We start from the raw sequence: 15,125 nt of genomic DNA on the forward strand, positions 1-15,125 counted from the left end.
AGTTGGAAGGGAACCACCAGGGTCATCTAGTCCAACCCCCTGCAATGCAGGAATCTTTTGCCCAACATAGGGCTTGAAACCACAACCCTGAGATTAAGTCTCATGCTTTACTGACTGGGGTATATCAAACTGGTTTCTAATGATTTGTTGATATATTGCGCAACCCTCCCCCACATACAAACTGTTCAGCCATGTCTGCCCCCTGCTCACTCCATCTCAGATTCTGATCCCAATTTCAGTCATCCTCAGGTTTAAGATGCAAGTCTGGGACAGTTTTCTTTAGCTGTTTAACTGCACGTGGATTGCCCAGACTCAGATTCAAAGCTCAGTTGGCTCTTTTTGTTAGATCAGTCACTGTTTTCAGCAAGCCTGGCTATATTTTTATTTTCTCTACTTTTCTTGCTATTTGTTTTTGAAGACTTGCTTTATAGGGCTCAGTTCTTGGAGCAGCCTTTTATAAACATAAAAGAAGTGTCACTGTTTTAATACAGCTGATTTATAGCTATTACATTTTCAGATGTAACATTATTTAATGTTTCAATTAAACACTCGCCTTCCTGTTATACTTTGTGATTCTGGCTCTACTAGTGTAAGTTCCCCCAAAAGGGGCATTCTGGGAGTCTTGTAGGATAGGGCCTCTTCCAAACCTAGGACCTTCCGCACACACAGCAGGTGCTAAGCTACTGAGCTAGTGACCCTTCCAGATAAATACATAATCCAGCACAATTCTGTACATGTTAACTTAGCTTTAATTACATAATTATTAATTTTTCCTATTACAAACACATGGTTTGTTTTATATGGACTAGTTGGCTTTGTCATGCTTATCAAATCGTTCTAAAAGAGCTCTTAATATATTTCCTGGCCTTTTTTGGTGTCTATCCCGAAGATTTTCAAGTGCAGTCTTTCCCTGTTGAAAGAAAAACAAAGGGCTACATTACGTTGTAGCAATATATTGCAAAATAGATATTCACAGTTATTCATATCAGTGAGGAAAAAGCTAAAGGCATCCGAATCAGTGGCATCCAGAATCTCCTTCTTTCCAGCGAAAATGTAAATGTAAGCAACTGAATTTATTTTGAGGGGCAATGCTGCAAATGTAAATCCAGCCATTTGTATTCAGAGCTGTGTTGCATGAGAGGCCTTGTGTATCAACACTCAAGAGTGGCTTTTTAGGCATGAAGGGTTGAGCAAGAGGAGCCAGGGCCAGCAAATTCTACAGTAAAACCGCTCATCTCTCTGTGAATCCAGCCCATTGTATTCATGTTTACCCTGGTTTTCTCATTTAGGAAGGCCCCAAAATTGTTGAGCTTCTTTTCGACAGCACTAACCAACAGCACTCTGTGAGAATGAGTTATTGTCACATTATAATAATACCGGAGTGTATCATAGAGATGGCACCTGAGTTTAAAATTGTCTTCTGTGAAACAGCATCCCATTTAGGAGATTGATGATGCACAAGCAATAACTGTAACGAAAAATGTGTTGGAGATTCAGGGTTGGTACCTCACTGGATTGGAACCATGGCTATGAAAGAGAGCTGTATCCAACAGTGCAGTTCTGCTCATGCAACACATATCCATGTGTACAATGAATTGTCTTCCTCTTCAGCCCTCTCACCACCCTAAAAAATTGGCACTGGGGTGACTTAGAGGGACCCTCTGGGGCCCATAGTGGGGGAGAAAAAGTTCCATTGCATGAGCAGATGATCTCTTTTTGTGCTGCACTAGACAAAATGCATAGTTTCTCCCATTTAATTAGTCTGAACAAGTTAAGAAGAGGGAAAACTGAGTGAGGAAAATAATGCATAGAATAATTCCTTATAGAATGAGGAGGTGAGTATGCAGAATACAATTTAGAACTGAAAGAGAGAGAAACCAAAAGGGGGGGGGGGAATCCTGCTTCTTTACTTCCAAGTGTAGAGTTCACTTACTTTTTCAGCCAGCTCTGTGACAGTTATATTTGGATCATATGGGATAGGTTCTCCAACATATGTCCTCAATTTCACTGGGAACCCTCCATAAGTGGGAAGAAATATACATCGCGTTTTCTCATACAGCCATTTTGTCAGCCCTGTGTATGAAATGGAAGAAGATTGGCAACGACTGAAACAAAAATAACATTTTTGGCAATACATTCATTTTTATCACAGAAATTCTGCCTAATAATGGCAATTTCAATCTATTCCATATTTCTAAATCTCTCTTTATCTCCTTCCACACTTTCTCATAATTGTCTTTAAAAAGGTTTATATTTTTAGCAGGAAAGAATTTCAAATTAGTTGGCATTCTGAGTGTTTAGCAGTTACAATCCATCCATCACAGCGTGGAAGAGTTAAATAAGTGCTTGGGGAAAGAGATGCAAGATATTCAGTCAGCTCTTCTCATTCTTTGCAGTCAGTCATAGGTTGTGCAATAGACTGCAGAATATGGTTTGTTTCCTGCTCAGTTCCCCTCCATGTTAAGGTTGCTACCACATTTATCTATTGTAGCTTTGTTTTAAATTTAATGGGAAGCTAAACAAGGACATGTTCACTCAGTTCTGAGGCAGGCAGCACAGTTTTTGCAGATAAGCGTGCATGGAATAAACTTTACTAGTAGGTAATAAATAGATATTCTTTTTTAAAAAAAATACTAAAGTGTTTATTGCCTGATATCAGAGCTCTTGGTCAACCAAGGAACATAGGATATTTAGCTCACTTGTCTTTCCAATGGTCCTGTATACTTCACACGTGTTTTGGGTAAATATAGGAATGATGGGCTAAAAGATAAAAGATGGAATAAAAATGAAAAGAAAGGCGAGAACAGGATAACTACTTACCCCCAACCGTCCTGCCTTTATTTTTGTTAAAGGCTAGGAAGAATGCTTCACATCTGGTATTATAATGACAGGGAACTCATAATTATGCAATTGGCTTCCATTCAAATATCTCAGATGAAGAAACTTCACAAGCTATCCCCCAGATTTTCAGGGATTGAAGAGAAAAAAGGGGGGGGGAAAGCTGTTTTTCTTTCTAAATGCCATTGATTTGTGGCTCTCCAGATAATCATTTGACACCAAAACTGGATATTTGCCATTCTTGGCTATTTAGGATGCTAGATCAAGGACTTTAACATATTACGTCATACGTCATTTCCAGGATAATCTTGAGGTCAATGCAAATTGCCCAAAGGTCACTCACAACTTTCGCCTCCAAAGCTAGCCGAGCAAAACCTGTGCGGTTACCCCACATTAAGCTGTAGTCATTACTAAAGTTTCCTTCTCTAGCTCCACCAGGTAAAATGCTCAGTAAATGGCCTTTCTTCAGAATTTCCAAACATTCAGCATTCGTGAAATCTCTCGCCAAGCACACATCCAAAAGCATCTTCATCCCTAAAAAAATAAACCCCAAACAGAAAAATGCATTTTATATAACTCTTTTTTAGGAAATAGTGTGGATACTATACAAATGTCGTTATTCAAATGATACTGCACTATTATGAGTCACAAGTACAGCTCTCTGCAAATCCTCTTCAACCACAATTTCATGAAAGGTGACCTCTGTGCTAGTTCCTCTTTTGCTCACATGTTCTTGGAGTAGGCTTTTTCAGGCAAGCAATAGAGTGAGTCTGAGTGCAATTTCACCTATTGATGGCATTTTATTTTTCTGTTGCTTTTTACCTACTTCCCTGATGCACTGTTTTATATTTCATCACTTTGTTTTACGTCATATTTTACACATTTTTATCTAAAAAGGCATGATTTGAATTTAAATCATTTACCTGGCGTCCAATACAACATGTGATCAATTAGCGAATGGTTAAGTATCCCTGTCTTTTTATAAAGTTTAGCCAGAAATAATACATAGTCGATAGGAAAAGCTGGGTGGTAAGTAATAATAATCCCTGGACCTTTAGGGAGATGTTCCATGTCCATAACTTCAAAACCTGAAAATAATACAAAGTTTAACAAATAAATATTGCTTTGATGAAACTAAATACGATATCGCCATCTTTTAGTGGAGGAAAACAGTGTGGTTCAGAAAAAAACTGAAGGTCAGGTCAAAAGCTCTGCTATATGCGCCAGCATTCTGAGTGCTATGTTGTCATCCACAGGAAGCAGAGCTTACTCTGTGGTGGTCGCAGAATTAAAGAAGGGGGACACCTCCTCTCCTGAAATGTTCTTTCCTTGCTTACGTTTGGGCATAGGCGGAAGCATTTTTTGCCCAGCCTTTGAGACAGCTATACCTATGTTTTGCTTTTTAAGATTTTATATGGGTTTGTGACTTTGAGATGGTTTAACAGGTTATTATACTAAATGTTTTAGAGACTTCTTTTATTTGAAGGCCAGTATTTCTTTGGGGGAAAGATCTCCAGTTCCATGGAGAACATTTCTCCCCAATCTCTAAGAGGTAAATATAGATATAGAATGGAGAATGAAACAAATTCAGGCTTCTTTAAGTGACATTTTGCTTTCCTCATATTTATTTACCAACTGAAGGAAGCCAGGGTTCAAATCCCCACTCAGACATGGAGGTCACTGGGTGACCAGTCAGTGCCTCTTAACCACTGGGTCATTGTAGGAAGGGGTGAAGGAGGGGGGGGGTGAAGCACGTACTTCTTGGAGAAAATGGTGGGCTATAAATGCAAGAAATAAACTCTTTTGCTTACCTGCTTAAGGAAGCTTGGAGGGGCCAGGCAGATGTAGATGTCAGTCACCAACCTAGCATCCAGAGATCATCACATGGCCGCAACCATTTGGAAAACTATTTTTAAAGGGCTGTGCTAAATGTAGCTCTGTGAGGTGTTATCAGTGAGTATTATTATTATTATTATTATTATTATTATTATTAGAAAAATATGTGCTGGTATACACCATGGCCCACCTCCCTTACCATCACTTATCCGCCCCGCCCCACCTCCCTCACTCCCCCCCCACACACACCTTTGCTTCTTCCTCCTCCTCCATCACTGAAGCCTCCTGGAGGTGCTTTGGCATGACCCTCACAATGGCCAAAGTGCCTCTGCTCTGGCACGACTGCAGCCACAGGAAGCAGCAGGGATTTCGGAGGAGGAAGCGGCAAAGGTGCAGGGGGAGTGAGTGGGGGATGGGCAAGTGGCAGCAAGATGGTGGCAGGGGAAAAAGAGGTGACAGTACAACGTACCGATGATGCGTACCAACAGAAAAAAAGCACTGGGTGTAAGCAACATTCTCCCAAGTTTCTTTTGGAGAGGAGGCATGCTTTAAATGCGATTAAACGTATGGTGTTTATGCAGCCACCAACTGACCCTTTCTTCTGTGATATGTCTTAATTTCATACCTCATAAAATGTTTTGCTTTTCTTTATGATTGCTTATTACATAAATAAAAATCGATGCCTTTGTTTTGATCCTTATGAAGCCAAAACAAACTTGTAGCTGTTGTGACCCCAAGGTGGGTTCAGAGCTGCACTCCTAATGCATTGTGGCAACTATTGTTCCAGTGCTTGAAGCCTGAAATTCTAATGCTCAGTACTATGAAAGTACAGTGGCTCATAAGATGGAATTATTGGTATGAAAGAAACTTTTACTCACCGTGCCATATCTTTCCATATAGATCTACAACTTGAGCCATAACTTGCCTTGGATTGTCCCAAAATTTGCTATAAAAATTATTTTCTTGGTGGTTATTCTTCTTCTTGTAAATATATAACAGAAGTGAGGTACAAGAGGAAAGAAAAAAGAAAACCAATACTACTGAATATAACAACATCGGAAGCACAAAAAACCACAGAGGGCGAACCACCGAGGTCAGGTAGTCTTCTAAATAAGGAAAACTAATCCAGTTTTCCAGCATTTGAGTAAACCAGCTCATTGTTTCCTGATCTGAAGCATCAAGTGTATGCCAATGAAAGAAAGAAATCAAGTGGAATTTTCCACAGTTGTTATGGTTTTTCCCCCCACCATTTACCTGGAAAACAGAAAATGCAGTACATCAGTTTGAATTGCCACCCCAGAGGCATTCATGAAATCTCATGCTATTTACTATTTTTCTAGTTTTCCCATTATAACTTGCCAAGTAGACATATTGTTTTTTCAGCATTCATTGTGGGGGTGTACAATACAGTGGTACCTCTACTTACATGCCCCTCTTGTTACGTATCCTTTGTGATATGCACGTGGCAAACCCAAAAGTATATTTCTGGGTTTCGCCACGCGTGCATGGCACAGAAGTGCTCTATCGCGCCGCGCACATGCACAGAACAGGCATCTCCGGTTGCAGAAACCTCAGGATCCGACCGGAGCTCCGGAACAGATCCCATCCGCAACTGGAGGTACCACTGTAGTGGTAATGTATGATTCATCATGTTTCAGTCAGAATGTAGTTCCTTCCACCTGCTTCTTGTCTTTATGTACTTCTGAGAAGCCCCAAACGAACATTTCAAGTCAAAACAGAAGCTGGCCAGTGTATGCAAGTCTACCCCTTTTTCAGATCTATGACTCCACTCCTAGCCGTTCCTAGCCACAATTTGTCAAGCTATGTGAAGGGGCCAATTCGTATATCCTTTTCACGTGTACTGGCGGTGGGCTTTAAGCATTCTAGTGAAGCCTCTACCATTGCACTCATGTGCATTGTGCAAGTGTAGTGGTCATACAGTATGACCACTACATGCAAGGCCCTTCTGAGCTGCTCTAGTCATCTGCCTGAATCTTAGAAATTGAGGGAAGAACCATGGAGAACCGGCATCTGTTCAGGGTTGCCCTGAGTTGCCCGGTGACTTACTGTGACAACTTCATGGTGGGTTTTGGCACCTAATTTTCTTGGGAAAGAACACTAGTCACAAAGCAAGCTAGTTTCATTCAACTGCTGTTCCATTTCTCACCGGTACATTGCTCTCTGTCCTGCTATTTTCTATGGAGGCATTATACATATGTATTGTCCTCTTTTTGTCATCATTATAAGATTTTAAACCAATTGCCTTCTATGTGTGATCACAGATGTTAGACTTTGGCAGCGAAAATAAAAATGAGTGTTGTGACACCTTAGAGATAAAGTTAATAAAGGGTCTAGTGCCCCATCAGAAATGCATCTACGGCTGCAAAAACAAACCCTGTCTACTCAGAAGTGAGCACCACTGAATTTATCAGGATTGAACAGGATTTCCATTTCTGTGTTGGAAACCCTGCACATTAGTAAAGCAGCTCCCTTCACACTAGCACAGGGTTACCAGACATCCCCAGCTCCCAGGGACAGTCCCTGGATCCATCAATCTGTTCCCAGACAAAATCTGTCCCCAGAATGTCCCCGGATTTTAATTAATGTCCCCGGATTTATGCCTGGGGACTTCTGGCGAGGCAACAGGCGGGTGCCATGGCAGCGAACAGCACCAGAGGTCCTGGCCATGTCAAAGTTCCAGCCAGCCAATCCACTGGCTGGGGGGGAGGGCTATTTAAATCAAGGCGCGAGCTAGAGAGCTTCCTTCTGGCTTGCTTCCTCGATCAATGCTCGTCCTGAACTTGCGCAGGGCCCCCTGCAGCAGAAGAGCCTGTGGCGCCTCTGGTAACGAGACACCACCGCCGCCAGTTAAATCTCCATAGAGACTGCACTCACTCTCCATGGTATTTCCTAAAATAAAGCATGAAATTTTTTAAAAAGTGTCCCCAGATTCCTTGAAAAAAATCTGGTAACCATACACTAGCACCTTGCTGTTCAAATGGAATGCCCAATTAAGGTTCAAATATAGTGATGACAATTTGCAACAATTTGCTGTGTCAATGGAGACCTACCATCAAGCTTTTCAGAATGTGGGTGCAAATTTCATTTCTTGTTGCTGTGAATACACTGACTCAAAACATGGAGCATTGGCTTAGGGCTGCTGAAGTAAGCACTTCTAATCATTGAAAAGAACTGGTACTTTTAGAACAATTTTATCCTGTACTACCTGGAAATCTTGGAGTACAGTCATACCTTGGTTTTCCAACAACTTAGGTCTTGAACGTTTTGGCTCCTGAATGCCACAAACCCAGAAGTGACTGTTCTGGTTTGCAAACTATTTTTGGAAACCGAACATCCAGTGGGGCTTCCGCGGCTTCCGATTGGCTGCAGGACCTTCCTGCAGCCAATCAGAAGCCGCACTTTGATTTCCGAACATTTTGGAAGTTGAACGGACTTCTGGAACGGATTCCGTTTGACTTCCAAGGTATGACTGTACTTGTGTGTGACTAGAACCCTAAAAATGCCAAAGATGCTGCGGTGCTGGAGAAAAACATGAAACTTAAAACTAAGTTTCATTGCTGGGCTTTGTATAAGCAACGCTTACTGAGATTTAGGCAGCTCCTACATGACTAGATCCTTTCCACCCACCCATCCTTGCCAGTAGCAGGGAAGACCCTCCTCAGCTGGATAGCTCAGTTGGTTATGGAGCTGATAACGCCAAGGATACAGGTTTGATCACCATAAGGAACAGCTGCATTGCAGAGGGTTGTACCAGATGATCCTCAGGGTTCCTTCCAACTCTATGATTCTAAGATACATGGGTGGTGCTGTGGTCTAAACCACTGAGCCTCTTGGGTTTGCTGATCAGAAGGTCAGCAGTTCGAATCCGCGCAACAGGGTGAGCTCCTGTTGCTCCATCCCAGCTTCTGCCAACCTAGCAGTTCCAAAGCATACCAGTGCAAGTAGATAAATAGTTACCACTGTGGCAGGAGATAAACAGTGTTTCCATACTGTATTGGAACTGCATATGACTCTTTGATGGTGTTTCCTGCTTGGCAGGGGGTTGGACTGGATGGCCCTTGTGGTCTCTTCCAACTCTATGATTCTAAATTGGGGGGGGGGGTGAGGGATCCTGTTTTTCCCCTCCCTCAATACTTCCTCAACAGAGACACTCCCTAGGTTTCACTGACAACTAGGATGAATCCTTCAGAGTTCATACGGGAGTTGTCTCTGGGGTACCTCAGGGCTCTACGTTTGAAAACCTCTTGCCACCTATGGGATCTCCCTACCAGGGTTCCCAACTACTGCAGTTTGCCTTCCCTTTAGGCAAATAAGTGGCACACTTGGCTTCACTGTCCAGCCCTCTGTATGACAGGAGAATAAGCAAACAGTTTCCTCTTCCACAGGAAAGCTTTGTTCTCTCCTCTTAGTCACACCTCTTAAGGTACTGATACACTGCCAGAGTCAACGAACGTTTAAGCACATTTAACTTTATTAGGTAACTAGAAAACATGTCTCGGGTTATTACTGGTACAAATCTTCTTCTCATGTAATTCAGCTTTGTTATAATATTTCCTGCATCCCTTTAGCAATGGTAATGACCTTTCCTCGCATTCCCCAAAGCCTAACCTCTCATTTTCTCTCTCTAACCCTCCACCCCCAACTGCCAAACCTCCAACTGCCTTTCAATGGTTGTTCCCCCTCCTTTTAGAATGCCAACTAGCTCCGCCTCCCAGGGAACACCTACCTAACATGGGAGTGATAGGTTAACCCATGATGAACCTGAATCATCAGCAGGCATTATTCCGCCACATTCGTCCCACCCCCAAAGTCATTGCATAGGCATAGTTGTACATTTTAAACAATGCCGAAGCAATGTATTGCAGCTTAATCAAAACCAACAACCCAGTATTTCCCTTTGTACACAACTTTTATGTTCTAACATCACTTAATAAATTCTTTACCTTTTCCTGTATATTATTTCCAGCAGAACATACTAATTTGGTACTTATACACATTTCTAATTTGGTATAACATTTGCTATCTTCCTTTTTTTTCATTCTAGCATTCAGTCCTTAAAACATCTTGATAATGCATCAGCTATGACGTTATCCTTCCCTTTTACATGTTTAATGTCAAAGTTGTAATCTTGCAAATGCATACTCCATCAAATTAATTTATTATTGGTGCCTTTTACTTGGTTTAACCACCTCAAAGGAGAGTGATCGGTACACAGGGTGAATTTTCTTCCCCACAGGTAAGGCTTTAGTTTTCCAATCGACCACACTATTGCTAAACACTCCCGCTCAATTGTGGAAAGATGTTGTTCTCTTTCTAATAATTTTCTACTAAGATATAATATAGGCTGCAGAAAACCGCCTTCCCCTTCTTGACTTAACACTGCTCCTAGTCCCACATTTGATGAATCAGTCATTAGAGTGAATGGTCGAAAGAAATTGGGAGCTCTTAAAATAGGCTCCACCATCAACGTATTCCTCAACATATCATGCGCCTGTTGACATGGTATTGTCCAAATAACTTTATCAGGCTGGCTTTTCTTTAGACAATCATGTAAGGCTGCAGCATGAGTGCTAACCTCAATGGAGATTAAATCTGCTTGCACTCCAGTTACTCTATAAGGTGGGGAAGAAACCGGCTTAGCCTCACTAGTATTTATCCGGTGGACAGTTAAATTGGTTCTACCAGGGATATAGGAAAAGATTTGGGAGAAGGTTGCAAAGATTGTTTTTATTTGTCCCTCTTGTTCTGGGTTCAAATTTGGATCTAAGGACACTTCAGACACTGTGGTCCCCTTACTTAACTTTCCCCATCCAGTTAATCCCGCATCATGCATTATCTGCCCATTAACCTTCAATTGGTATTGTATTCCATTGCACCAGAATAATTGTATTCCATTGCACCAGAAGCAGTTTAGTCATGCTTGGCCATATGATCTAGAAAGCTGTCTATGGACAAACGCTGGCTCCCCCATCCTGAAGCAAGATGAGTGCCACACCCCATAGCCACCTTTGACTGGACTTAACCATCCAGGGGCCAATTACCTTCTATGATTCTACTGGTATTAGAAGAATGATAAATTCCAGTTGTGACTAAAACAAAGTGTTTTATATTGCATATATTTAAGTCTGGGTTTGCTCTGCATCCAGTGCTCTCCTACTGCTGATATGGAGAGCTGTTTACGCATGACATTAGCCACCATCTATATGTGGCTAATGTCGTGTTATTTCTTATGAAATACTGTATATTGGTTAGTTTACCCCTAAACCAATTTCAGATAAACCCTGATTGAAAAAAGAACACCATAGCTTTGTTTTAAGTTGACAGTTTGTAAACAGGCTAAAGTTTTCATACAACTGGTTTTCACACACACACACACACACACTGCTGACCCCTGTTCATGGACAGAAAAATAACACAACTGCTAGCACATTGCAAAGCTTAGCAGGGTCTGGTGTAGTTTCCAGTTTGATGGGGGGTCCATGTACTGAGATTCCTTGGGGTTCCTTCCAACTCTACAAGTCTATGAAACAAAAACTTTTTACTTACATTCCTAATAAGCCTAAATTCCCTTTACATCAGTTACCTCTCCATGGGACCAGCAGAAGGTCTCTTGTGGTTTTTTCATAGGCTGTTTCACTCCTAATGTGATGCATCCCTTTATGTGATATTTAAAGAGACTCTGGTGGGTGTGGCATCCCTAGGAAGAAAACAAGCTTTTTGGAAATGATACAACTAGGTTTTAGTTGACATATGCAGTTAAATATGCTGTGTGAGGTAACAGCAAGCATTGCATAGTAGCATGGTGAATCACACAATGCCTGTTCTTATCAAAGGTAGGAATTGTGACATGTATGTTGTCTCCCTTTGCTTATAGCTCCCTTCTACCTTGAACAGAATGAACAAGTGAGGGAACAATCCACCATCCACTGTCAAGAAAAATACAATATTGATACAAAAGTCGGGTGCCTGCCCCTCTCTCTCCCAAGGACTGGCAAGAGCCCATGGGTTCCTAGGCACGCACACAGGGTCTGTGTCCCTTTGGAGAATAGACGGCAGAAATTGTTGTACTTTAATAAATTTGGTTTATTCACCTATTCACACATTCAGCCTGCATGGAGGAAAATCTTACAGCATGGCTCACAGCAGTCCAGGGAACCTTTTGCCTCCTTCTCCAAGATGTGGACACCTGAAGAACTGAACTTAATATGTGGGGGCAGAAACTGAGAGAAACCAAAAACTGACAGATTCAGCCATCCTTACTCTGTTTGCAGCATATACCTTTTCCAGTTGACCCAACCTCAAGGTAAACAGGCAGTGCTTCTTGCTTTGCGCACTGAAAATGAGCTATCCCAGAATCCTCAAATGAAACATGTAGGAAAAAGAGACGTTATAGCAATGTTATCCTTGTATCATCGTCTTCCAATCTCCCTTGCTGGGCATTCAACCATAGTGTATTTCAGTCTGGATATTTGGAAAGGGAGGGGAAGATGTTGTAAAATTAATTGCTTAGATAAGCAGCAGCAGGCTGGACTGCTTTCGGATGCTTACGATCTGGGTCCACGCGCTTGCTCCTGTGCACTCGTCTCACAGTTCAAAGCAGAGCAGTTCTTCGCAGAGCAGAGCAGCGCAGCTTAGTCCCTAAGAATGATGCTTCTGGAGTCTGTAGTCTTTTATCTACAATCTACTTTTATTCATGAGCTATTTACAGATTAACCTGCAGCACACTCCTGTAACATGGTGCTCACACAAACGAAACTGAAAGCAGAAAAAGAAAAACGCAACTAATAACACAATAGCTTCAAGACATCTGCAGTATATATCCAGAGAGGGATGTCACATCCTTGCCAGGCTTAACCCTGTGTTAACCTGATTGTACAACAGAAGATAAGTTGAATATGACCCAACCAATTATTTCTTCATCTGCCTCAATTTGTGTAATTTAAAAAACAAAGAAACACAAATTTTGTTGGTTTTTAAACAAATACGAATACATTAACAATGACCATTAAACCCTTATCCAGCAGTACATCTAATACTGTTTGTTCTTTCCATTGACATTAGACATAAGCTCACACATTCAGTGTTCAAACGTCTCTGCTGAGAAGATTGAGCAGCTGGTATAATCAGGTCTCGATTTTTGTCATTAACACGGTTAAAGAAAGAGCTCCACGTTTCTTGGAAGGTTTCTCTATTCATTATGCCTTTAATTGCCCTCCTGTCTGGTGAGACATTAAGACATTACTGTATCCCAGATGTTATTTTCCCATATGTTCAGGGGAATTTCTTCCATTGCTGAGCTATTGCTTTTGTGCTGTGAGTCAGTAAGATGCCATACTAGTTCACTGTGGCACAGGGTGGAGCCTAAGTCTATGTCCAAAAATAGTAGGGCTAAGGCAGGATTTGGAGAAAGGGGTTGGCCTGTAATTGCAGATATAATGGATAAAACTCTATTCCAAAAGTTTTTAAAGTAAGGACATTCCCACCAAACTTGAATAAATGAACCAAGCTTTCCACAACCCTTCCAACATAAAGGGGAAAGGGAGGGATGACCTTGAGCAAGGCCTCCTGTAAACAAGCAAGGATGGTTTTGAACGTGGTCTGGGTACCCTCCAATTTGTGATCTACAATTGAGTGGCCTGAATCAGATTCCCATACAATTTGAAGGCCTCTAGCACCCACCCACCCCTACTTTCATGATGTAATAGATTGCTGTATATTTGGGAAGCAGCACCCTTCAGGTCATATACTGGCCTGCTGCATAAGGATTCAAACAAGGCAAGTGTGCATAGGCCCTCTCCCTTGCGATCCAAACGAAGTGCAAAAGGATGAGCCTGATCTACCTGAAATTACCTTTCAGTTCCTCTTTGGAAATTGTTTACCCTCTGGGAAGCCGGTCATGGATTATGTAATCCTCCCAATCCTTGAACTGTTGATATTTATTTGTGTGTATGAAAGCTGGATGATCCAGGAATGGGACCAGTGGTGGAAAACAGAAATAGGCAAACTATCCCCAACCCCATCCCCACTAATTACCCTGGCTTACTACCCATTATTCCACCATGCAGCACAAAACCTCCAGATAAAAACCTGGCAAACCAAAGGATTATATCGCCTAACAGACTTCTATAAAAAAAATAACAAACCTTTGTCAACACAAGAAATACAGGACAAACTAGAAGACACCAAAATGCCCTGGTTAGCACAACACCAATTACATGCCCTCTTAAACAATCCAGCAGTAAAATCAGCAGCAACTAGACCCCTGACAACTTTCAAAAACCTCCTCCTGACGACAAAGGGACACGGCAGAGGGATGGTATCCGCAATATACAAAATACTACTCCAAAATCCCACAAACTTCCTAGGCGCAATCAAAAAACAATGGGAGGATGACATAGGATATGTCCCACCCAATGGACCAGAATGTGTTCTAACCCCCCCCCCTTAAAATCCATATCAATGAAAAGAAAAGAACTCACCCTGAAACTCACCTACAGGTGGTACCTAATGCCAAGAAAATTAGTGCTAATATGCCCAGGAACCTCACCAAAATGCTGGAGGGTGCACCTCCACAGGCACATACCTCCACATGTGGTGGGAGTGCCCCAAAATCCAACTATTCTGGACAACAACCCTACGAGAAATATGTAAAATAGCTCAGCAAGTATTAGAAATCACCCCAGAATTAAAGAGAATATGCACAAACAACGCTGACATCAAACCCTACATATATTAAGTAAAATAGAAACATTGTTACCCCACCCCACCCCATCCTCCCCCCACCCACCTCTTTCCCCCCTTTCTTCCCAATGTCTCAACAAATGAAACTGATTTGTAAAAATGATACATGGAAAAATATGAGAGAGAGACATTGCACACACTTTTGTAAATCAAGAAATCTTTAATAAAAAAAAATACTTCAGAAAAACAACAACAAATGCTTTCTTTTCTTTTCCTTTTCAGGCCCCTGTCATTGTTGATGCCTGGTTCATAATTGTACGCTATGGATGTGGCTAACATATTTTAATCCGGATTGAAAACAGCCAATGCAAGATATTAAATTATGTGTATGTTTGTTTGTTTTCTAAAAATCATTTTTATTAGATTTTTTTTTTCTCTTATACTATCTGTAATCATTACATTACATTCAAATTTCAATTTCCCCCTTCCCTGCTGACTTCCCTCAACTTCCATCCCTGGTTTATTACATCTCATATTACATTCTGCTGTTTGTATATACTTCTATGTTGTCATACTATTATGTTTCTTGTTTTTTATAGATAAAATTGCAAATGTTTATTTACCAGTAAATCCTGCCAATGACTCTTTTTTTTTGTTTCTGCAAATATGAAGTAAAAGATTCCCATTCTTTTTCAAAGTCACTATTGTATTTTTCACGAAGTTTATCTGTTAACTTTGCCAACTCTGCA

General features: G+C 41.3%; 1 protein-coding gene across 1 annotated transcript; it reads right to left on the minus strand.

The window, feature by feature from the left end:
- Positions 1–495: 495 nt before the first annotated feature.
- Positions 496–11,320, minus strand: LOC117049994 (transmembrane protein 68-like). The gene is made up of 7 exons (XM_033155235.1): positions 11,279–11,320; positions 5,553–5,655; positions 3,762–3,926; positions 3,182–3,372; positions 2,700–2,760; positions 1,934–2,073; positions 496–910 (listed from the first exon to the last, which is right to left on the minus strand). The coding sequence occupies exons 1-7, from the start codon at positions 11,318–11,320 to the stop codon at positions 806–808; spliced, it is 807 nt and encodes a 268-aa protein (XP_033011126.1). The 3' UTR covers positions 496–805.
- Between the last annotated feature and the right edge of the window lie 3,805 nt (positions 11,321–15,125).

Source organism: Lacerta agilis, chromosome 7 (genome assembly GCF_009819535.1).
Source record: "Lacerta agilis isolate rLacAgi1 chromosome 7, rLacAgi1.pri, whole genome shotgun sequence".
Taxonomy (NCBI): domain Eukaryota; kingdom Metazoa; phylum Chordata; class Lepidosauria; order Squamata; family Lacertidae; genus Lacerta; species Lacerta agilis.